This window comes from Cherax quadricarinatus, chromosome 46, assembly GCF_038502225.1.
Source record: "Cherax quadricarinatus isolate ZL_2023a chromosome 46, ASM3850222v1, whole genome shotgun sequence".
Lineage (NCBI taxonomy): Eukaryota > Metazoa > Arthropoda > Malacostraca > Decapoda > Parastacidae > Cherax > Cherax quadricarinatus.
In genome coordinates, this window is record NC_091337.1 from 10,303,121 (window position 1) to 10,329,571 (window position 26,451).

At 40.6% G+C, this 26,451-nt stretch overlaps 2 protein-coding genes across 2 annotated transcripts in view; one reads left to right on the plus strand and one right to left on the minus strand.

Moving 5' to 3' along the window:
- LOC128696680 (vesicle-associated membrane protein 3) overlaps positions 1 to 22,176 on the minus strand; it is an 81,103-nt gene extending 58,927 nt beyond the window's left edge. Inside the window, exon 1 of the mRNA XM_053788025.2 lies at positions 22,085 to 22,176. Coding sequence (XP_053644000.1) covers positions 22,085 to 22,136 — 52 coding nt within the window. The 5' untranslated portion in view covers positions 22,137 to 22,176. The remainder of the gene's footprint in view (positions 1 to 22,084) is intronic.
- The window catches only part of LOC128696679 (chitinase domain-containing protein 1), a 53,439-nt gene that overhangs the window by 3,728 nt on the left and 23,260 nt on the right, over positions 1 to 26,451 (plus strand). Inside the window, exon 2 of the mRNA XM_053788024.2 lies at positions 26,132 to 26,281. Coding sequence (XP_053643999.2) covers positions 26,132 to 26,281 — 150 coding nt within the window. The remainder of the gene's footprint in view (positions 1 to 26,131; positions 26,282 to 26,451) is intronic.

Below are 26,451 nucleotides of genomic sequence, written 5' to 3' on the forward strand. Positions count from 1 at the left end.
TTGGGTGCATTAATGTCGCATATTACGTTAATATAGACATTTCCCTTTATCTATGATATTTTTTTCAAAGTTATATAAGAAACACATTATGTAACACACAAACATGATACATGCACCCACAGTATAAAAATTTATGCAAATATATATGAGATGTTTACCAAACGGTTTGTAGAAGTGTCGGAAGAATTACGTTTTCTCTAGCCCGTCACCTGTTACTAGGGATAACTGTAGAAAAAATATTCCTTTCGTATGCCTTCACTTTATAGCTATAATTCTGTACTAACTTGTACACAGTGTAAGAGTATTTGTTTCGTGATTTAATTATTATAATAATAATAAAAATATTATAAGGTAAAAGTTTCACAAACTCTTACAAATGTACATGAATAAACTAAAACTGGACACGTATTAATACCGTCTATTTCGCCTGACCAAGTGATCGTCCACAACCTGTTCAGTTTGTTTACGCTGTCTGAGCTCGGTGTATCATTAAATGTTGTATATTACATTAATATACACATTTTCATTAATCCATCCGTGATATTTTTTTCAAAATTATATAATAAACACGATACATAACATAAATACATAACAACATATGTGTAGAGAACCTAGGATAACCCAAAAAAGTCAGAGTGACTTACTTCCATTGCCTTCACTCAGAGCATCATTTCTTCTCAAAATGATGTTACATGAGAATGGGAGTGTTCTTCTTTATTTATTCTACCGTATCAATGTAGAGACAACCTGTACACAATGTAACTTGTACACAAACCAGACGTGTACACTGTTTACAAAACTTACCTTCGCCTGGTTTGTTTACATAACTCTGCGCCTGTCCTCTCTCATGCACTCATTCTTTCTCTCTGGTATGGTAGCCTGGCTGACTACCATACATACCACACTTGATTTTTTACAATAAATACTACTCATCTCACCCTATATTTTAAGGTAAGTAATGAGTGAACTGTATATACATTTTATCGCTCTGGGATGCTTAAATATCATAGAATAGTATGTGTGGGTGGGGTGGCCTGGTATGGTAGCCTGGCTGACTACCATACATACCACACTTGATTTCTTACAATAAATACTACTTGTCTCACCCTAGATTAAGACTATAAATATTTTAAGGTAAGTAATGAGTGCACTATGTGTGTATTGTACTTTTTTATTGTTTTTTTGATGCCTGGTTCTATTGCTAACATAATATATGTTAGTGTAAACTTGTTATCTAGTGTTTGTATGCATTTGTAAGTGGAAAAAAAAGGGTGTTCCACTTTACGGCGGTTTCCACTTTACGGCGATAGCCTGGAACCTAACCCGCCGTATAAGTGGGGCCCTCCTGTATATATATATATATATATATATCTATATATATATATATATATATATATATACATATATATATATATATATATTATAGTATATGCTTGTACATGCATGTGTAGTATGACATTAGGTCATACTACACATGCATGTACAAGTAGAACTTCATATTGTACAAGTAGAACTTCATATTGTTTTCTGTGACCCATTTAATGATTTGGTTGATGTCCGCCTGGAGTCTTGAGGTGTCTTCAATCGAGGACACTGTCATGCAACTTCAGGTTTCATCTGCAGAGGAAGACACAGTACTGTGGCTTACATCCCTGTTTATGTCAGATATGAGGATGAGGAACAGGATGGGAGCTTTTCACTGTAGCCACCTCAGAAATTATAGATCCATCTACCAACTTTAAAGATATATTTTTTCATTTATGTTAATGTAAGAATTAATAATTTTGTACCAAAAGGACCTTAGAAAACTTATGGGTTAATTTGTGGTTCTTGGTAACGGAGAGTAATGATAAGTCTTTGGAGGCTTCTTACTTTATTTGCAATGTCGTGGGGTACACAGGCAGTGTGTTAAGTGCCCATGGCCTGGAAGGCCCATGCCCATGAGGGAGAGAGGAGTAAACCTTGTTGACTGAGTGAAGGCCACTGAGAGAGTGAGGTAGAGGCAGGGGTGGGCAGGCTGACATGCCCACCGAGAGGCCTGGCCTCTGGTGGAAACTATGGGAATTAGGCATGTAGGCTCACTGGCTACATTTCGCTCAGCCACACACCACCATGGTCGTCCCTGACCATGACTGGCTGTAAAATAAAACTTGATCTCTCTCTCGCCGGAACAGGGCACAGAACATAAAATAAAAACATATATACATACATGGACATGGAAAAAAAAAACTTCCTACAGGGAGGGAAGAAAAAAATAGGTGGGGTGTGCTAAACATCGTAGTCATAGGCAGTGAGCGCCGAGGGGCATCACTGCACACCTTCCTGCATCTGGAGAGATACTGCAACACAGGAGACATAGCTGTGGCTCTGCTATGATGTAACAGGGTACGGTCTCCGGAACGGTGAAGCAGTCATCATAGTAGTCGCTGTAGGTTTCACTCAACCTGGGGCACAACCTGCTGGTGCCCTTGAGTGAGGCATCGTCAATACTCGGCAACTGGGCAGGACTTCTTCTGGCAAGTGACTCAGGAGGACATATATCGACTGTACTGTTGCGTGGGCTGTCACTGTCGGCGAGCGTGGAGTGAGTCGTGGCAGAGACGACTCGGCAAAACATCTGGGAGTTGTAACATCATACACCGTACCAGAGTGAGCGGGCTAGCAGTCAAAGTGACATCATCTTTGTGCAGGCTGCTCACTGAAGCTATGACACGAGGCTGACACAGCGCCTGCCGTCAGGGTCTAACTGCTGCTTGACGAGTGTCATTCTCTCAGCAGTTGGAGTTATAGCAGAGACTAGTCTAAACGTCCCCAGACTTTTCTCTACATATAACTGCACTCTGACAGTCTAGAGGTGAAGTGAAACAAATCTCGATGGGAATCGTAGCAGGTATGATTCTGCCGGGCATCATGAGCGATGGGCATAAGAGCTTTCTGTACAAGAGGCTCAGATGCTTGGGGTTGACTAATATCAGCTGTCAAACGCGGGTCACACCGGGTGACAAGTAACACGAGGTGCTGCACAGTGGTCTGGGTGTAGACCTGTGGTTCACACACACCTGGGCTCAAGACCACACAGGACACACACAAAACTGCACACACCCGCACTGCACATGCGGTACTACATGGCTTACTAGCAAATGATGCTTTTCTGTGCAAAAATCGACACTAAGCTATACACGAACATGCGAGAACACTGACTGAGAGGAATTAACATGACATATATCTTCTCTCAATCTTCTCGACAATACTGAAATAATTACTAGAACACTTGATGTGACATCATGAGAGATGTCACGGGGCAACATCGCAAGGTGATGTCAGCAGCATGGTGACGTCAGCAGATGTCTCGAGGTGATGTCAGGCATACATTGTGATGTCATGAAGTCAGGCAGCATCGTGGGTGACGTCGTGAAGTCAGGCAGCACCATCGGTGACGTCGTGAAGTCGGGCAGCATTGTGGGTGACGTCAGTGGAGTGATGCGGCAACAGACCACAGTATGTGGCCTAGGATGTCTGGCTTGGTAACCCATGTGGCTTGTAGATCCACGTGACATCATCCACACCCCACGTGGCTTGCTCCATGTGGCTTCATGATCTATGTGGCATGCTGATCCACGTGGCTTCGTGAAGCATGTGGCTTCATCCACACATGGCTTAGTGGTCCATTTGGCTTGGTAATCCATGTAGGTTGGTGATCCACATGGCTTCAAGTGGCCTCGGGCACTTGGATACACAGCTCTGGCAATGAATTCACATGGAAAACAGCCGAAAACACAGCAGAGGGAGTGAGAGCAACGGTGAGTGGTGTATGGTGTGGTGTACAGCAGGGCGAGCATGGGTGAGGCAAGGAACGGCCACTTCCTCCTATCCCACCCACAAACACAGGGAGAAACTCTCACATTGGATGCAGAAATCACCAAAAACTCATCTCTGACTTGCTGAAATAGCCATGCTGAGCTGAACAACAACAGCAGAACCATAAACCATACCCCCGGCCGGGATTGAACCCGCGGTCATAGAGTCTCAAAACTCCAGCCCGTCGCGCTAACCACTAGACCAGCTAGCCACAATAAGATTCATCCAACTAGGTATATTTCTACACCATAGGAAGGTTAGCACAGGCACCTCTGTGACCACAAATGCAAGTTTTTACAGACGAATCTCCAGCTAGCGTGGCCGTGACGAACTCTAGCTCAAGTCCCTTCACTGCCGTCAACATGACTTAAGAAATCGTAATGACACGATTGCAATCGTGTCATTACGATTTCTTAAGTCAAGCAGAACCATACGCTGAACACGTGACTTGAACAGCGTGGGATGCTGAGTCACTTATATTTCTCAAAGAAATTCGGCAAATTTCGGCCAAATCCTGCTTGTACCTGTGTGTGGATGCTGAAACGCACAGACACAACATCAGGATAACTCGTTGAGAGACGGATGCTTCTTGTGTAGGGTGATGAAGTGAAGACGACTTCATCCCTCTCTTCCTTCCCTCCTCGGGCAACACAACCGCTGTGACCACCAATGTCACCAATGAGTGAAGGCCGCTGAGAGAGTGAGGTAGAGGCAGGGGTGGGCAGGCTGGCATGCCCACCGAGAGGACTGGCCTCTGGTGGAAACTATGGGAATTAGGCATGTAGGTTCACTGGCAACAAACTTACCTAACCTTATTATAACAAGCACAGTTTAATTTAACCTAATCCAACCAAATATATTTTAGATAAGTTTACAATAATTTAATAATAAACGCGATGAAATATATTTTTTTCATTAGGTTCAGAATGATTTTTGTGAAACTATTGCAGACACATTCTCACTTGCCTTATTGAGCAAAAAGAGCATTGCTATTTAAGCCAAAATTGCAAGTTTTACCTATACAACAATATATATATATATATATATATATATATATATATATATATATATATATATATATATATATATATATATATATATATATATATATATATATTTCAACAAGTCGGTCGTCTCCCACCGAGGCAGGGTGACCCAAAAAAGAAAGAAAATCCCCAAAAAGAAAATACTTTCATCATTCAACACTTTCACCACACTCACACATTATCACTGCTTTTGCAGAGGTGCTCAGAATACAACAGCTTAGAAGCATATATGTATAAAGATACACAACATATTCCTCCAAACTGCCAATATCCCAAACCCCTCCTTTAAAGTGCACGCATTGTACTTCCCATTTCCAGGACTCAAGTCCGACTATATGAAAATAACCGGTTTCCCTGAATCCCTTCACTAAATATTACCCTGCTCACACTCCAACAGATCGTCAGGTCCCAAGTATCATTCATCTCCATTCACTCCTATCTAACACGCTCATGCACGCTTGCTGGAAGTCCAAGCCCCTCGCCCGCAAAACCTCCTTTACCCCCTCTTTCCAACCCTTTCGAGGACGACCCCTACCCCTCTTTCCTTCCCCTATAGATTTATATGTTTTCCATGTCATTCTACTTTGATCCATTCTCTCTAAATGACCAAACCACCTCAACAACCCCTCTTCTGCCCTCTGACTAATGCTTTTATTAACTCCACACCTTCTCCTAATTTCCACACTCCGAATTTTCTGCATAATATTTACACCACACATTGCCCTTAGACAGGACATCTCCACTGCCTCCAACCGTCTCCTCGCTGCTGCATTTACCACCCAAGCTTCACACCCATATAAGAGTGTTGGTACTACTATACTTTCATACATTCCCTTCTTTGCCTCCATAGATAACGTTTTTTGACTCCACATATACCTCAACGCACCACTCACCTTTTTTCCCTCATCAATTCTATGATTAACCTCATCCTTCATAAATCCATCCATATATATATATATATATATATATATATATATATATATATATATATATATATATATATATATATATATATGCAAAACAACCACTCTGAAAGAATAGAGAAATTCCAAGCGCTTTCGTGACTACTCACATGTGAGTAGTCACGAAAGCGCTTGGAATTTCTCTATTCTTTCAGAGTGGTTGTTTTGCATATTCTGAAATCACCTGTTTACTGCGATCTTATAGCATATATATATATATATATATATATATATATATATATATATATATATATATATATATATATATATATATATATATATATAAATAAACCACAGTGGATTATTTGAGCTCTTAAACCCTCAAAGGTTAATAACCCAGATAAAATTGCCTTCAACCCGTGATGTGCTTAGTTATAAAAATAGCTAATAAGTCTGCCTATATATACACTACACCATATCAAATTTAGAAGTATGCAATAAGACGTAGATTTACTGGGTTTTGGATTTAGCATCAAATATGGACTGTGGACAAGTCCATTGTTTCTAGAAATTTCCATTGTTGTTACAGTCAATCCAGTCTCGTTATTTAGATTTAATGGACAACTGTTATTACAGGACACACTCTTCCCCTATTATTTGGATTTAATGAACAACTGTCATGATGAGTAATAGTAAATGGAGTGAGGTCAGAGGCGGCTACAGTGAAAAGCTCTGTTCCACAAGATACAGTACTCTCTCCCATCCCTTTCCTCATCCTTATATCTTAAACAGAGATATAAGAACACAGCACTGAATCCTCCTTTGCTGACGATACCAGAATTTGCATGAGTGTCATCCATCGAGGACACTGCAAATCTCCAAGCAGACATTAACCAAGTCTTTAAATGGGCCTCTGAAAACAATATGAATTTCAACGAATACAAATTTGAATTACTCCCGAATCTGCATGACAGTGTCTTCCATTGCAGACATTGCAAGGCTCCAGGCGGACATCAACCAAATCTTTCAGTGGGCTGCAGAAAACAATATGAAGTTCAACGATGAGAAATTTCAATTACTCAGGTATGGTAAACACGAGGAAATTAAATCTTCATCAGAGTACAAAACAAATTCTGGCCACAAAATAGCGAAACACCAACGTCAAAGACCTGGGAGTGATCATGTCGGAGGATCTCACCTTCAAGGACCATAACATTGTATCAATCGCATCTGCTAGAAAAATGACAGGATGGATAATGAGAACCTTCAAAACTAGGGATGCCAAGCCCATGATGACACTCTTCAGGTCACTTGTTTTATCTAGGCTGGAATATTGCTGCACACTAACAGCACTTTTCAAGGCAGGTGAAATTGCTGACCTAGAAAATGTACAGAGAACCTTCACGGCGCGCATAACAGATAAAACACCTCAATTACTGGGAGCGCTTGAGGTTCCTGAACCTGTATTCCCTGGAACGCAGGCGGGAGAAATACATGATTATATACACCTGGAAAATCCTAGAGGGACTAGTACCGAACTTGCACACGAAAATCACTCACTACAAAAGCAAAAGACTTGGCAGACGATGCACCATCCCCCCAATGAAAAGCAGGGGTGTCACTAGCACGTTAAGAGACCATACAATAAGTGTCAGGGGCCCGAGACTGTTCAACTGCCTCCCAGCATACATAAGGAGGATTACCAATAGACCCTTGGCAGTCTTCAAGCTGGCACTGGACAAGCACCGAAAGTCGGTTCCTGACCAGCGGGGCTGTGGCTCGTACGTTGGTTTGCGTGCAGCCAGCAGTAACAGCCTGGTTGATCAGGCTCTGATCCACCAGGAGGCCTGGTCACAGACCGGGCCGCGGGGGCGTTGACCCCCGGAACTCTCTCCAGGTAACTCCAGGTATGGAAAATTCAAGGAAATGAAAGCTGTGATTGAAGTATAAAACAAATTCCAACCACAATAGAGCAAAAACCTAATGTGAAGTAACTGGGAGTGATAATGTAAGAGAATCTCACTTTCCAAGATCAAAACAATGTCTCTACCACATTTGCTAGGAAAATAATAGGATGGATAATGAGAACCTTCAAAACTAAAGATGCCAAGCTTATTGCTTATTCTCTCTTGGCTGGAATATTGCTGTACACTAACGGCCCCTTTCAAGGCAGGTGAAATTGTAGACCTGGAGAATATACATAGAACTTTCACTACACATATATGTAAGTACAATAAAGCACCTAAATTACTGGAAACAGAAATCTCTCCCTACGAAAGCAAAAGACTCGGCAAGCGGTGCAACATCCCCTCCATAGAAAAGCAGGAATGACATAAGGACGCTAAGAGACAACACAATAAGTGTCAGGGGCCCAAGACTGTTCAACTGCCTCCCAGCATATATAAGGGGGGTTACCAATAAACCCCTGACTGTCTTCAAGAGGGAGCTAGACAGGCACTTAAAGTCAGTTCCCGACCAACTGGGTTATGGGTTGTACATCGGTTTGTGTGCAGCCAGCAGTAACAAAATAGTTGTTCAGGCCCTGATCCACCGTGAGGCCTGGTCATGGACCGGGTTGCGAGGGCGTTGACCTCTGAAACACCCTCCAGGTATACAGGACACCCCTCTTCCCCTGTATTTCGATTTAACAGACAGCTGTCGTTACAGGACACCCTCTTGCCCTATTATTTGGATTTAATTGACAACTGTCATTACAGGACACCCTCTTTCCCTATTATTTAGATTTAACGGTAAACTGTCATTACAGGACACCCTCTTCTCCTATTAGTCTGTTTAAATTGATGTTTCACTGTACAGTCCTGTAATGTATTTAAATACAGTTTCTTGTGCAAATCACAAGAAAGACATGTAGGAAGAATTGACATGGCTGAGGAGTATGCATTAATGCTTATTTCAAATTAGAGTTTGCTAATTCATTATTTATTTTTAACATTCCTGCTGTCTCCCACCAAGGTAAGGTGACCTGACAAAGATGAAAACACTTTCACAGTCAATCATTGTCTTGCCATAAGTGTGCTGGCAATACATTTCAAATGACCCTCCAAACTGCAACATCCCCACCTCTCCGTCAGAGTATAGGCACTGTACACTCCTTCTCCATGACTCAAGTCTTTCTAACTGGTTTCCTTGAATCCTTCCATAAATGTTACCTTCCTCACATTGCTAATGTATTAATATTGCAGTAATGTTCAATAAAAAGGCCTTAATAATAATAATACAATACAGTATTATTTTTATTACTTTCATAGGGGAAACGATATATTCTCGGGGTTCATACAGATCCTGGGGAATGGGAGGTAATGAGATTCGATCCACAGTAAAGGAGGGTAGCTCCAATTCCTTAATACAACTATGCATCACTGAGACTGAATGGAGAAAATGAGCAGTGTTCAGTAGGATTATTCTAGATTAAGTCATCATCAAATAACTCGAGGCCTGTTTTGGAACTTTACAAGAATCATCCCAGGTACATCAGTGCACTGAAACTTTGGTAAATGATACCTCCATTCTTGTCCAATTCTGATGGGAGGTGAACTTTACCGATTTGTCGTGATAAACTCAACCAGTTATCAACAAAAATTAATGTCCTTCTAAGTGATAAGCATGAACAATGCTCAGTCCGTTATCAACAAAAATGAATGTCCTTCTTAATGAAAAACTGAATAATGCCCCAAATAGTTTTTGCACAATACAGCATATTTATCCTTAAAAGATCTGAACAAAGAAAAGAGACTTTTTCAAGTGATCTCTTAACATCTAGATCAGCACATATGTATAGCCTGCCAAAAGTACAAAAACTTGGTATCCCACTGAGACCTGTTACATTATTAGGCTTTGGCGGTGCCAAAGATCCACTAACCGATATAGTAGCTAAACATCTTTCACACCTCTTGGGAACTATTAGCATGGCCCGCAACACTGGAGATCTGTTTCGATGTGAGGTTCTTGTTCACTTAGTTGCCCACCACGCAAACCACTAACCTTCTTTGCATGAAAATTCATGATGGACTCAACTTACCTCTGCCTGCACAAGATTCCCCCAACTCATTATTATTGTAATCAAAACAAAGCGCTAAACCTTCGCAACTCATCAAACGGTGCATTGGATACGACTATTTTTTTTTCGAAGAGTCCATGTATAAACAGACTTGGCTTTGCCATGGGCTCACCATTAAGTGCAGTCATGGTCAAACTATACATGGTATATCGGGGAGTTTTTTAGTTTAATATGTTTATTATGCACCCCATACCCATCCTGTGGGCGGTAGTCAAAAGATTACAGAGGTACATAATGGGTCCAGGGACTGGGCCTCAAAGTTTTGATAGCTGAGCAAATTACAGAGGTAATGAATTCACAATTTACAAAGGTAATGAACTCACAATTTACAAAGGTAATGAACTCCAGGTAGGTCTAGTCACAATCATGACAAGTTACAAAGGTATTTACAGATTACAGAGGTACACAATGGGTCCAGGGACCGGGCTCCAAAGTTTTGATGGCTGAACTAGGTACAAGGTAATGAACTCACAAGTTACAAAGGTAATGAACTCACAAGTTACAAAGGTAATGAATACTGTAAGAATGGTTACTTACGTTTATACATGGCTGCAATCATGAACAAATTTTAGAGTAATGAGCAATTCACACTTCCACACCCGGTCACAACTGTAGTGAGTTATTGGTGCAAATGTTGATTGCTGAGTCTAAGTCTCTCTCTCTCTCACACACACACACACATACAAATTCATACACACACACACATAAACACACACACACACATACACAAACTCATACACACACACGCACACACACACACACACACACTCACACTCATACACATACACACAAACACACACACACTCATACACACACACTCATACACACACACACACACACACACACACACACACACACACACACACACACACACACACACACACACACACACACACACACACACACACACACACACACACACATGCACATATGTGGTAATGCTTTATTTACAGCTAGCAAAGTCAGGGTATTTCTCCAGAATGGTCTGTAATATACCACTGTGGATAAAATACTTAGTGTTAAAATTCACATCCCACACAATGTGACATAGCTAAAATACATTGATGATGTCTTGGTCACCGTCCCCCCCCAGATACTGCAACACAGAATCTCGACATGTTTGATGGAACCTTCTATCAAATTTACTACCGAGGAAGAAAATAGTTGATAAATATCTCTTTTTTGGACTTTCTGATTAGAAAAAATGGAGGTAAACTTTATTTCGAGGTCTACTGTAACCAACATGATTTTTTTTTACTTCAATCAACGATAGAACTAAACGTGAAATCATTGGTTTCTTAAGAGTCAGGATTTCTTCCATGCTTGTGTCCCTCAAGGAAGAATGTAACTGTATCAATCTAGTCTTCAACCGAACTGCACAACCCACAATATTTTACCATCGACTGCAGGAAGAAAACCGAAGAGATACTACACAACTAGTCCCGACAGTTCCCCCCAGCAGATGCATTTTGCGTCATGTCTAAACCTGCATTCTATCAGGTAAACTAGCAATAACCTAATATCTTAGCAAAAGCCAACATTAGCGCAACAATATACCGAGAACCAGAAAAATTCTAGTCAGAAAGAAAGGAAAACTGATGACCAGTGTCAGTATTTGTACCATACTATACTCGCCTATTTGTAGTTGCAAGGGTCAGTTCTCAGATCCTGGCCACACCTCTTAACTTGCCACTCCAGATTCACTCCAGCTTAGGCTCATGGGCCATATAATACCTTTGATGAGTTTCGAGTGTCTCACTACCCTCGGAGCCCGGCCATGGGCCAATCGTTCATGTTGGTGAGGGGCTCTTCTCCTGATGATGATGACCAGAGCTTTGGTAAGATGGGGAAGGAAGAAGAATGGGTAAGGATGGAAATATTGGAAAAGGGTGGGAGGGGGGAGAGAGGTAGGATATAAAAGGTAAGTGGCCCAACCACTTTGGTGTAATTTAAAAAGTGTATGTGAAATGATAAGATATTCTTTAAGGGGTATAATACTAACCCATCAGAGTCACATAGATATAACAGATATATAAGTACATGACTCTGAATTGGTAGTAATTATACAAGTTGCATTTTTTTTTTTTTTTTTTTTTTTTTTGCGATTGCACAACGGATATTTATGCGACAATGAAGGCAATAATTTTCTGGCCAGTTTATGGAATTACGCGACAATGGCTTCTTACAGGTGGTGTCCAGCCATGGTAAATAGCATAATTTTTACATTAGATTGTTATATAAGATGTCTCCCTAATTGGGGGCGATGATTTTCTTAGTATACATAGAAGGGTTCTGGTGCTACCCAATCTTCTTCATCAGGGAGGTTGCTCAATATCATGGGTCGATGGTAATCATCTTTATGTATAAAACGACGGACCCTCTGTGGGAGAGTCATTCTTTGAGTCCTGTGAGGAGGAGTATTGATTATATAATCCGTGGTATTTACCACTTGTATAGGATGTTCTCTATCTGGCATGTATAGTTCTTGCATTGAATAGAGTTGTTTCTTTTTTAGAGTGTCGAGGCGTACATTTATGGCAGTAATATCTTGTTGTATGTGTAAATCTGCCATTTTAACTGTCTCTCCTCCTGGTATCGGTAATGAAGCGAAGAGCTCTATTCTGGACCCTTTGTAGCCGTAGCATGTTGGTCTTTGTTGTTAATGACATTGGGACACAAGGGTATTCGAGTATTGGTCTTATTATCATTTTATACAGATGTTTTTTGACATGTTGAGGGGCTTGATTGAATCGAAAGAGACTGCTAAGACCGGCTTTGGCTATGTTGATCTTTTTAGTTACATGAGATGTTGAGTGGAGCAGCCTGTCTATTTCATATCCCAAAATCTTGTTAGGGTTTCTAATGGCTACAGGTGTACCTCTGATGGAGATACCCCCTTTATCTTCAATTGTTGATGCAAAACATCCTATCGTGCTAACAAGGACCTTGTCAGGATTAGTCGTAATTCTCCATTTCTTTTCCCAATTAGATGTTCTACGAAGTTCAATATTCATTTTTTCTATGACTCTCTCATACTTGTATTTTCCTGTTACCGAAGTCGATGAGACGACATGAATAACATTATCTGCAAACTGTGTCACAATCGTATCACTAAACTCTGGTGAGGAAGGTCATTCACATAAATGTTGAACAGAAGTGGACTGAGACAAGAACCTTGTGGGACACCAGCCGTCGGTATAAAAGGCTCTGTCGACCTGCCATGAAAGGTGGGAATGATTTTTCTTTGAGTTAAGAAATTATATATTACTCTGAGGAAAGTCCAGTTATGGTCTGGTAGGTCAATGAGTTTGTATATAAGGCCATCATGCCATAAGCTATCAAAAGCTTTATGAACATCTCTGGTGGCAATTAAGGCAAGATTCCCCTGATGCTTTAGACTTGCTACAGTATCGAAAATAACATTTATTGCATGATTGGTACCTCTGTGTTCTAAAGCCAAATTGTTTTTCAGTAAAAAAGTGATTAAACTCCATATAGTAGTTCAATCTGTTGGAAATGACCTTCTCAAGAACCTTTCCAGTGACTTCAAGTAAAGATATAGGTCTATAGTTCCCAGGTTGGTGAATGTCTTTATTGGGCTTACCTAGAAAGATCATCCTAGCAGTCTTAAAAACAACTGGAAAATGTCCTGAGGCCAAGATGGCATTAAAGATATTTACCAAAGACTGTTTACAATTTCTGGGGAGGAACTTTATTTGTTTCATTGTTATTCCAGAGAGGCCAGGGGCTCTATTGCGCATTCTTCCAATAACCTGACTCATCTCTAGTAATGTAATAGGTCTAGTAAGCGAGTGGGTATCTTCAAGAGTTGAAGTATCGATGGAAGGTAGTGGTTGTAGATCATCCAAGTTCTCATCTCTCCATTCATTTACCAACTGATAATGATTATTGTTAAATTGACGACTGTTATTGTCGGAGAGAATTTTCTCCCATACATCACCCATCAAATTAGCCTGGTCCTGTGGATCGTCAAGTTTAATTTCAACATCTTCATCATCCTCATCAGTGAAGGTATGAACTAGGTAGTTAGGAGCCTTGTGCTTTGCCCCTAAAAGTTGTCGGATCTTACTCCAAAATTTTACTGGTTCACGTTTGTACTGATTAGCTTGAAGAACTAGCAATTTCCATAAGTCCCGTTTGTGATGACTATTCATGTTAATTAATTCTTGCCTTAATCGGTGCAGTGTAGCTGCTGGTGGTTGTCGCGTTTGAAGATGCCTTCGACATTCTGCTTGATAATTTCTTAAATTGTCTCTAATTTCCCTAGTAGGTTTATATTGTTGGTAAATCTTTGTGGAAGCTAATTGACAAGTTGCATTAGTAGCTTCAATTATTCGATTATGCAGGGACCTGATTGCATCATCAATTGCAGTGGAAGGTAGATTTTCCAATGACACAATTTCATCATCACCCAGAAATGCCCTGAAGGGGTCAAAGCCTAGGGTGTTAAGATTGGGTTTAGGAGGTATAGGTATTCTAAATGGAGAAGTTTGTAGTTTTATTATAACAGGGATGTGGTCAGATCCTACATTTCCACCAGGAGATATACGACAGTGAAAGATGTCACAGTCTCTGTTTGTCAGTACTATATCTGGTGTCCCTGGATGAGGTCCAATGTACGATTTAAAGAATGGGCCTTGAAATGACAAGTTTCTAGCTGTCATGATATTAAAGAGTTGTTTTCCTTTTAAGTCACCCAGTGGAATACCAGCTCCACAGTTGAAGAGGGCAGGGTGATGAGCATTAAAATCTCCCGCTAGAATTGTTGGAATATTTCTGCTTAATATCCTATGTAGAGGAATTGACTCTATATATCGTTGTCTCGGGGGAAAATATCCAGTTCCTATCACTAGTTGTCCATGAGACGTTGTCATTTCTATTGCAAGAATGTTATCTTCATCAACATGAATATTTTTAAATGTATAGCCTAATTTAACTAAGACGGCTACACCACTAAAGGGTCCTCTCGATTTCTCCACAGTACAGTAACCACGTAATTTAATATGTTGATCAACTCTTGCAGCTGTCTCGTTCAAAAGTATAACATCGGGATTGTAATTATGTAGTTCAACCTCAAGAAGGTAACGGTTATTAAAGAAATGTTGAACATTAAGTTGGAAAATTGTAATCCCCATTATTTCTTGCACTTCGCTCGTGTACTGCGGTCTGAACGCCTGCAAGTAGTGTCATGTGTGGTATCCACACTATTCCTGCTGGACTCGTCAAGGGGAGGAGGGAACTTCTGCGTAGGTGCTTGTGTATTAAAAATGCCATCATCTTCACTAGAGGTAATAATATTAACAGATTCATTAGAATCGTTAGTCATCATCAGAAAACGGAGGTATGATATTCCCAGTTACAGGAAGCAGAGGCTCGTGAGAGTTAATGGGAGACTGTGGAGGCTCCAAGGGAAAATTAGGTAGGCAAGGTGAGTTATCCTGGGAAAGTTCCTGTTCAACAAGATCAGCTTCAATAGCGGGAGAGTAGGCACCAATTTCTGGGGCATTGTTATGTTCAGGTGTTGACTTATCGGATTGAGGGGAGTTGACAACCTGGGTATGCGAGGTGAGCGATCCCTGGGCCAGGGATGACTTAGGCTTATTTTTAGATGTAGAGTAGGGTACATACTTCTTGTTATGAGAAGGCTGGGTCATAATAGCCTTCACATTTTCTGGGATAGTGATGGGAGTGATCCCATTAGCCATTAACAGATCATTTAAAACCTGAGAGCAGAGTTGAATGTCACCACCTGCTATGTCTTTGGCCATCATATACATTAGTTGTGCTCTCGTCATATCCCCGGCTGTGGATACCTGAGACATAGATGAGACTGAACCTTGTTGTTGCGTTTGTGTATGTTGTAGGTGAGGGTTAGATTGGGGCGCTCCAAGAGGGGCAGAATTCCAAACATTGGAACCATTGGTAGAGACCTGAGGAGTCCCACTTGATCCAGGCAGAGCTGGGAAGGAAGTTTGGGACATCGTTGGCGGTGCCTGGGGAGTGGTCTTCTTAGAAGTGGACAGTTTCTTGGCTTCAAGAATTTTCTGCATTTCCTTTTTTCTTTCAGGACAAATAGCAGAAACAGCATGATGTTTTCCATTGCAGAAGACACATTTGGGTGTATTTTTATTATTACAATCTCGATAAGAATGTTGGCCAGAGCAAATGCTACAAATCTGCCCTTGAGTACTGCATTTGTTATGACCAAAGGCATAACACTTAAAACATTGTGTCACACTGACAAATCTTTCAAGAGAGATTTGGTCAGGTGTACATCTGGTGCCAAAGCATTTGAAGCCATTTTGACACACAAGTTTGGCCTCCTCAGGTGTCTCAAGTATTAACTTTAAGGTTACCTTGTTGTTGTTTGGGTTAGAGAATTTATGTGCTTCTACAGCCCTAAATTCAGAATTCTTTGTATTAAAGTTCTCAACAATTTCATTCGCTGTGCTATGTTTCATGAAACTGTTGATTCTTGCAACAAACACAGTCCTCTGAGTTTGATAGCTCTCAGGTGCAACTGGGGTAACACCAGAAGTCTTCAGTTTTTCAAGGACATCATGCTTCAGCAGTTGAAGTAACTCTTCTTCCGAAGAGAGGAGAAGTACTGCTTCAGCGTGGGTTTGAAAACTATCCACTAGAGCAACAGTTGAGTTGGAACAAATACATGCTAGAATTTCTTTCATTGACATTTGATTTCCATCAATACTTACGTAATCTTACTCGAATCCTCGCCATGATGTCTAGGAAGGAACATCTGGCAGAGGAATTTCTTAACAAAAAGGGAACTTTCCTTAATGTTAATCTAACATCCTATTTCAGCTGACCTATGAAGGTCAGCCCCTAAGATAGCCTACCCTCGAGTGGTGAGGGGAAAGGGCCCAAGGCAAAGATCGGCCGGATTTTAAAAAACCACACGGGCTACCGGATGGTCAAAATGCCTTGTGTTAACTCGCCAAAGAGAAGTTGCCGAAAAAGAAGATAAGAAAGTCAGAAGGATGGCAATGTATGTAGTGTGTTAGTGTGTGGGCCAGTGTTGATGTTTGGGTGAGGGGAGGATGGGGGGATGGGGATGAGAGGGGGTGAACAAGCAAGCAAGTCACCGCCTTACCCTCTTGATGGGATGGGGCTCGAAGTGACTGCAAGCAAGTTTCCTCTCAGCTCTGGTGAAGAACTACTCAGGATAACCCAAGAAAAATCTCGAGTAACAGTGTTCAGAGTTGCTCAGCTGAAGAGCAGGAAGGACGACGTCTTCTCTCCACGGTGGCTGGGCTGCTTCTCTGTCATTTGTCTTTGTCGAGGGGCTCTTGATTTAGGGAATTGTATCTGCTCCAGTTCCCCGAATTAAGCCTGAATGCCTTCCACATCCCCCCCCCCCAGGCGCTGTATAATCCTACGGGTTCAGCGCTTCCCCCTTGATTATAATAATAATGGGCCAATCGTCTGGTTCTTGCCTGGTCAACCAGGCTGTTGCTGCTGGAGGTCCGCTGCCCCACATATCCATCACAGCCTGGTTGATCCGGCACCTGGTGAAGATACTTGTCCAGTTTCCTCTTGAAGGCTTCTACACTTGTTCCAGCAGTGTTTCTGATATCTGGTAAGATGTTGAATAGTCTGGGGTCACAAATGTTGATACAGGGTGCCCTTTTGTCCCCACCGCACCCCTGTTTTTCACTGGGTTTATTTTGCACTTCTTTCCATATCTTTCACTCCATTATGTTGTTATGGCAGTGTGCCATAACAAGGCGCCTGCCTTTAACACTTTCTCGCCAAGATCATTCCACTTTCCGACCACACTTGAGACTGAAGGAATACTTACTAACATCCCTGTACTTCATCTGTGACTTTACTTCCACCGGTATCCCTAAGTTCCCGTTTCTGCCTTTTAGTGTTTCCCTGCCTACATTATTATTGCACTTTCTCTAGTTTCTTAAACATGCTTATTTAGGGGTGGGTTCAACATTGGTGCTGTATATTCCAATATGGGCTTAACGTATAGTTCCTGAAGGACATGAAAATGTAGGCTTTAAATAGAAGAAAAAAAAAGTACCAGTAATACAGTGACAGGAAAGAGGGTATAGGGAACTGGTGAGGTAAGTGACTAATCCATATGGGCCTTCGAGGACTTCCACCTAGTGGTCCATACCCTGCAAGTTTTACTCTCACCCAGTCAGTCCCACTTATGTCGAACCTATTTTAAAGATATTCCAAAAATATGTATAAAAATACCTATTTGATACTTTGTCCCACTTAGGTGATTAATGCCACAATTTTGTGGCATTAATCACCTAAGCCGAGATATATCTTGTGTAGATTACATAAATCAAGACTATTTTTCTCCAGCGTTTCAAAGGCTGTAAGAACCCTAATAGCGCAGTGGATATTGTAACTTCTAAGCTTTACTGAGCGTATTGCAGACGACTGAAGGCATAAAATGGGAAATTTGTATTCACAGCACACAATGTATAATGTCTTAGAGGTTGCACAATGTTGCACAGGGTATCAGAAATAGTTTTAATGACTTTTTTTTTAATACGAATGTTACAGAACGAAAATTTGTATTTAATAATAGCAGGTTCATCATAGCCAAGTATATGTAAACATATCCCACTAAAGGAAACTAACTTTTACAACTATTACATTTAAAAATAAAAATCGTAAGCATAGCTTCCTTTGAAAACATTGATAATAAGAGTAACATTTGATAATGTGTAGTGTGTTTTCAAAAGTCCTTTGTTTGTCGTCTCTTGAGAAAGCCATTTCTTCTTGTTTGCCTCTGGTATGTGGAAACTGTGTACTTTTTATATACAAGTGAATTATGGAACTATGTGGAAACTGTGTACTTTTTATATACAAGTGAATTATGGAACTATCAGTTTGGAGCTGAAATGGAGATTACATAATATGTATTCGCCAGGAAGAAAATATTGTAAAGGGATTACATAATATTGTATATAAATGGTTCAGAAAACCGTCAGGTTGATAAATAAGACACTAGTGGAACACTTGGGAATTTTTGTGGAAACGTTTAGTTAACTAGTGGCTTCATGAAGTCACTGGTTGGTGAAACGTTTCTACAACAAAGATACTAGTTGCACAAGTGTCTCATGCATTACGTAATATTCACCAGGGAGTAAATCATATTCGTACAATACAGTGCATCTATAGATTCGGAGTATTGTGCCGATATTATTACACAACACTTGAATTAAACCAGCAGGTTTGGAGTTTTTACCTAGAATACCTTGGTGTATGTCTTTTTTTGATGCATGGGACATGTTATTTATTACATTGGACAAGTATCAATGTTATCACTACCGACAAGCTGTAGAAAAGACATATAACACGTAAGACATTTAATTAAAAGACGTTTCGACAACTGGGCGATATAGTGTCTAGGTAGCTCTGATTGTAGCATCCACAGCAGTGGCCCAGAGCTCCGGAAATTTGAGTGTATCACCTGTCTTGCTCAATTCTACCCTGCCACACAACACGAACAAGTGACTTTCGCAGCAGCTCCTTACCCTACCTAATTCACCTTACCTCCGTCCACTGTATATTTTGCATGTCTTCTATCCTTTTGTATTGGATTGATAAAATCCCCAGTGGGTAAAATTTCTCTTAATTAAATGATCTTATGTTGCTTATGTGTTTTTATTTCAACATTATACTGAATGTAAGACAAGGGTAACCCACAAAGATAGGGGTTTCTTCTGTGTGTGTGTGTGTGTGTGTACTCACCTAGTTGAGGTTGCAGGGGTCGAGTCCAAGCTCCTGGCCCCGCCTCTTCACTGGTCGCTACTAGGTCACTCTCCCTGAACCATGAGCTTTATCGTACCTCTGCTTAAAGCTATGTATGGATCCTGACTCCACTACATCGCTTCCCAAACTATTCCACTTCCTGACTACTCTGTGGCTGAAGAAATACTTCCTAACATCCCTTTGATTCATCTGTGTCTTCAACTTCCAACTGTGTCCCCTTGTTACTGTGTCCAGTCTCTGGAACATCCTGTCTTTGTCCACCTTGTCAATTCCTCTCAGTATTTTGTAAGTCGTTATCATGTCCCCCCTATCTCTCCTGTCCTCCAGTGTCGTCAGGTTGATTTCCCTTAACCTCTCCTCATAGGACATACCTCTTAGCTCTGGGACTAGTCTTGTTGCAAACCTTTGCACTTTCTCTAGTTTCTTTACATGCTTGGCTAGGTGTGGGTTCCAAACTGGTGCCGCATACTCCAATATGGGCCTAACGTACACGGTGTACAGGGTCCTGAACGATTCCTTATTAAGATGTCGGAATGCTGTTCTGAGGTTTGCCAGGCGCCCATATGCTGCAGCAGTTATTTGGTTGATGTGCGCTTCAGGAGATGTGCCTGGTGTTATACTCACCCCAAGATCTTTTTCCTTGAGTGATGTTTGTAGTCTCTGACCCCCTAGACTGTACTCCATCTGCGGTCTTCTTTGCCCTTCCCCAATCCTCATGACTTTGCACTTGGTGGGATTGAACTCCAGGAGCCAGTTGCTGGACCAGGTCTGCAGCCTGTCCAGATCCCTTTGTATTTCTGCCTGGTCTTCGATCGAATGAACTCTTCTCATCAACTTCACGTCATCTGCAAACAGTGACACCTCGGAGTTTATTCCTTCCGTCATGTCGTTCACAAATACCAGAAACAGCACTGGTCCTAGGACTGACCCCTGTGGGACCCCGCTGGTCACAGGTGCCCACTCTGACACCTCGCCTCGTACCATTACTCGCTGCTGTCTTCCTGACAAGTATTCCCTGATCCATTGCAGTGCCTTCCCTGTTATTCCTGCTTGGTCCTCCAGTTTTTGCACTAATCTCTTGTGTGGTACTGTGTCAAACGCCTTCTTGCAGTCTAAGAAAATGCAATCCACCCACCCCTCTCTCTCTTGTCTTACTGCTGTCACCATGTCATAGAACTCCAGTAGGTTTGTGACACAGGATTTCCCGTCTCTGAAACCATGTTGTCTGCTGGTGATGAAATCATTCCTTTCTAGATGTTCCACCATTCTTCTCCTGACAATCTTTTCCATGATTTTGCATGCTATACATGTCAGTGACACTGGTCTGTAGTTTAGTGCTTCATGTCTGTCTCCTTTTTTAAAGATTGGTACCACATTTGCTGTCTTCCATGCCTCAGGCAATCTCCCTGTTTCGATAGATGTATTGAATATTGTTGTTAGGGGTACACATAGCGCCTCTGCTCCCTCTCTCAGGACCCATGGAGAGATGTGTGTGTGTGTGTGTGTGTGTGTGTGTGTGTGTGTGTGTGTGTGTGTGTGTGTGTGTGTGTGTGTGTGTGTGTGTGTATATATATATATATATATATATATATATATATATATATATTTATTTATTTATTTATTTATTAATTTATTTATATTGAAAAACAGCTTGTACATAATAGCAAAGCTTAACTGCAGCAAATCAAAAACAATAATAAGATTTTTATAAGCGAAATGACTGTAATCGCTTTCCGAGTTCGTAACAATAGGGCAAATATAGAGTAAATCCACATTAGACCTGACAATGAGCCATATGGTCCATGCCTTGTGCTCACCTGAAGCAGAGTAAATTCTTAAATAAGAGCATTGGTGTAGGTTCATCATGTTATTGATGGCATACAATACCGAGAAGTTGATGAATAAGACATATGCAACACTTGGTATCTTTACTGCCGAAACGTTTCGCCTGCACAACAGGCTTATATTGTCCCCTATTGTATTCGTCTCTATTCGACTTACGAAGCCTCTTATATGGGCGAAACGTTTCGGCAGTAAAAATTCCCAAGTGTTGCACGTAACATGTTCATCCACTGGTCTAAACTAGATAAATTCCACTTCTTATTCGTGTATCTCCTAATCCTATTTTGAAAGTTATCCAATTCCTTCGTTTCAGTAGCCTTCCTTGCTTGTTTGTTTCACCCATCTATAATTTTATTACTAAACCACTTCATTCCTTCAAATTTATCCAACCTGAATTCATTTATAAACAGTTCTCAACAAGTAAAGCATTATTTTGTCATCATGTGTATAATATACTGTAAATCCTGTTTCAGTGACATGAATGCTAAGTTTCACCACTAGAAACGTAATATGCAGTTAATTAATGTGTATGGTAACATGTTTATACAACATGTATGAAAGTGCAATTCACCTACCATTTGTATTGTATGGTCTTAATTGATTTCTTGAAGTATGTTGAGCTGACATCTTAACACCACACCTCGGGAAACCACACTGTATCACATTTAAAAGGAAGCTCCAAGTTGCCAGTTCGAAAATTTACTACATAAATAACACCACGTTAATTTTTACATTTTTATAGTTTTGTTTTCCGTTATCCTGTTACTTTTATGTATATGGAATGAGTGTTGTGTATGTGGATTAGAGTAGGTATGCATATGAAGAATGTGTGTATGAGTGTTCTGTAAGGGTAGCATTCCAGCTCTTGGTCGCGCCTCTTGATTCTTATCGACCGGTTTTACTGATTCCTGGTCTACAGGGTCCAATCATGCCTAAGCGTGAAGCTGCGTGATGTTTGCATCCACTTCCTCTTTAGTTTTTGTACTTGCCACTCTGAGACTGAAAAAATTGCTTCCTTGCATTCTGAGACTCGTCTTTTAAACTTAAAAAATGGACTTGCAAACGAAATGGTGTCTTTGTAAAAGTTTCCATTCTTCCATAGTGTATGTCAACTTGCCGCTTTTACAAATCTCTCTCTCACAGAGGAAAAGACAAAGCAGTATAATGCAATCCTTTATTGATAACGTTTTGCCCATACAGTGAATTTTATCGCCAAACATCCTATTTGTGACAGCCCATTGTGTGGGTTAAACGTTACCAATAAAGATTGCATTATACTGCTAAAACCGTAGGGGTTCATATAGTGCCTGAGGAATGAGACAAGTAACGGGAGGCTTTCCACTTCCTTGGATCAAGCGCCCCTCACGGGCATCAAGGCACCTACCTCCCTTGAGGAGATATGAGAAGTGTTAGGTGTGAATGTAACATGGGCCAGTAAGCCTATAATAGTGCACCACAGTTCGTGCTTTTTTTCACCTCTGGCGTCATCATATCACAAACGGCCTGTCTTTATTCACCTTGTGTGTTTGAGGAGGGGAATGGGGGGACTGGTAGTGTTTGCACTCAACGAGTTCTTGTTTGTGGGAGATAAGACATCTTGAACTCGCCTCTAAACGTCTTTGACACTATGACAAACTCGAGCTGTTTCATTCCACCTCTACTCTAGAATATAAGGTTGACCGCATGGCTATGCTTTAGGCTTGAGTTACTGACCGCCATCTACCTAGGGTGACGACATCAGTACTACTACTATGTTTCCAGTGCCTTATTCACCTGTATCCTACTAGAGAAACATGTTGTGCAAACGAAATTTGGGTAATATACTCAAGTTTTGCAAATGTTTTGTTTATCAGTAAATGGTATTATATATAATAATATCTACAGATTATATGCAAAAACACAACAAGTGCAGTCTTGGTAGACTAATAACTAATAAGGATACAGTTTCATCTTCCCTCCAAGGAGGTTCCTTGACGCTGGTGAGAGGCTTTGTGCAAGAATCTGGCCCTGATCTTTTCTTGATTCAAATTCAAATTCAAAGTTTATTCTCTATAAGGATTACAATGCTGAGTTTACAGAATTTGGTTATTGTGTGGTTTACATGTAGTAAAATAATTACAGAGTACCACTAGAACACCTAGCATGGCTAGGCATTTCGGGCAGACTTAGATTAATTCTTAAATTTAAAATATTACAAATTATGAGGTAAGTTGGTATTATGGCTAAGTGACTAAATACTAGTTTGTGAGTTTAGCAATGTGAATGCTTTTGTTTTGGCACAGTACATTGTTTCAGTATTGGAGTATCACAGGCCAACTTATGACTAGTTAGGATTCATTATTTTAAGATTGAGATTGATATTTCTGTTTATGGTCAATTGGGTGAGAGTAAGTGGTGAACCACCAGGTGGTATTCGTGTAGATATTTTCTAATGGTAGTTTTGAAGGTGATGAATGTGCCCGATTACCTCGTGTACGTTGGTAATCAGGTTATCTGATTATCCCCTACGGGTTTAGTGTTCTCCCTGTAATAATAATATTTGCATTGTCTTTTTCAAGCCAATGCAAGTATGTATGGAGAGTATAATATACATATAAGGAGAAGGGTTGTGGCGATGAGGTACAGTAGTGGGAGGCAAGTTCAATTTTATAGTTGGCCACGACGATATGCTTTGTTCAGCACTTGTATTGCCAGAGGCCTAACCAATTAAAAACTTGCTTTCATTAAACACCAGCGCTGGATGTTGTGATGATAGTTTTTAACCATTTTTTTAATTAATCACTCCTTGTGATGACTATTTTGACCTCGATCCATTCATCGTGTGATTATGCAATTTATGTTGTGCCTACAGTGTTATTCAAATTGTCTGTTATGGGAACATGTTTGTTGAGGCAAAGGACACATTTTTAAGTATTTAAGACATTTTAATAGGAAATGTTTTAGTCGTGGGACCTAGATCACTCCAACGTTGACCCTTAGGGGTTTAGTGCTCTCTAATGAATAACTCCAATGATACATAGCATACCTGAACATGTATAAGCATTGTCTGGCCAGGTTTATGCAAATGACAGGGCAGGTAACCCAATTGCTTGATGCTATGTAGACATGGTCAGAAATCATGTGGGCTACGGTGATGGAGATGCTATAACTATTTGATTTCTGCTCAGTAGTGTGGTGTTAGAAACAGCGATGAGAAGCTATTAAGCATCAGTGCCTACTTAATTCAGGTTTACCAAAGACTGAGTGTGTCGTCAATTCATGAGGTGATTTTCAAGTGTCTTTGAATAATGCTAATGTTTAGGTCATCCTACTACATTGCGCATACTTTTTGTTCACTAGGCCTGGTCGTTAGTTACCTCCCAATTTATGTATATCTTATGACCCTGCAGATGGTATAGACTACAGATCCGAAGCTGGTGGAGAAATAGTGAGTTGCTTTTTTGATAAGGTCTGTAATAGAAGTACATGGTAGCTACAGTGGCCATGCAAGTGTTTCTCTTAGAGCCAGGTAATGTTGCCATCATCACATAGATGAACTAAAAAATTTTAAAAGTGGAAGTGAACGAAGGCTCCAGTTATATAGGAGCATTCCTCTTCTAGAAATTCTGGGCTGGAAAGGCAGAGAGCCCATGAGAAGAAACCAGTCACTTTCGCTTGGTACAAGTCGCAAGGTGAAAATAAAAGCGTTACATCATTCTTGTTGATGGGATTTTTGTACACCTTGAAGGAAAGGGTGCCACTTCCCAGTGTCCTGCAGAGGAGGACATCAATGGAAGGGAAGAATACCCTCACTCACGCTCGGCTCCAGACTAAACTTGATTGAGGAATTGAGTGTTGATCCTGTTAAGAAGGGCATGGATATCAGGGTGTCTAGGATATTGAAGCCAATATGTTGACAACAGTGCTGACGAGTGGTAAAAAGACCCAATACAGTGGAGTCTATTATTACAACATTTCACCTATGAGTGGACTTTATCAAGTACATGTGCAGTACTTGATGAAGCCCACTCATGGGTGAGGAGTACTAATAAAGATGCAACTGCATTGAGTGCCTTACTATATCCAAGTCAGTATAAGGTGTTGGGAATTATGAGAGTGGCAACACTCAGTCTAGATTTTCCATGAATACATTGGCAAGTGTGGCACTAAGGAAGGGTGATGCCAGGAGGGAGTGTTGGAGAGAAGATAGTTAGAGGTAGAATGTGTGGTAATAATAATAATTTGGGATTTTGTTATTCTTGATCACCTGCTTTTTCTAGAAATTCATAAGAACTCACAGATAGAGAGAGGGGGGGGGGTTACTGGTGATTTGGGAGGGTGACAGAAAGGTAAGGTAGTGGAGAGGTAGGGATAGAGGGTTTGGGGAATAGAAAAGGAGGAGAGTTAATAATGGAGAATGGTACATGATGAGTGTTGAGTGAAGTAAAATGGGGGAGGAAGGTTTTGAATATAGATTACTAAATTTATTTTTTCAATAATTAGTTTATTTACAAAATTGTTTGCTTTATAAGTCATATTTATATGAAGGATATGTAAAAGAAAAATTATTAAAATTTATTACATGAAAACACCATGTTCCTCCTTAATGTTGAAAAATCCAATTTGATATACTACATATACAGGTATCTGGTTCACTTAACAAGACTGTATTTGAGCGTGGCCTTGTAACTGATCGTCCTAAGTGGAAGGATGTTGTGGAAAACCATGGCAGCTATCATGGAAATACTGCCCTCAGAGCTGTAAGCCATATGACTCTGGCTTATGTCACCCCGGTAAGATTTTTTGGTAGTATGTACACATGCTGTAATTGCATATCATATGTATACTCTGTACCTTAAAATTAATATTGAAAAATCTTTTATGTAAAGTCTTAATGTTGTCTTAATTTTAAGTAGTTTTAGATATAATGAAGTGGCAGGTTTCCTGATTACCTTGAATATAA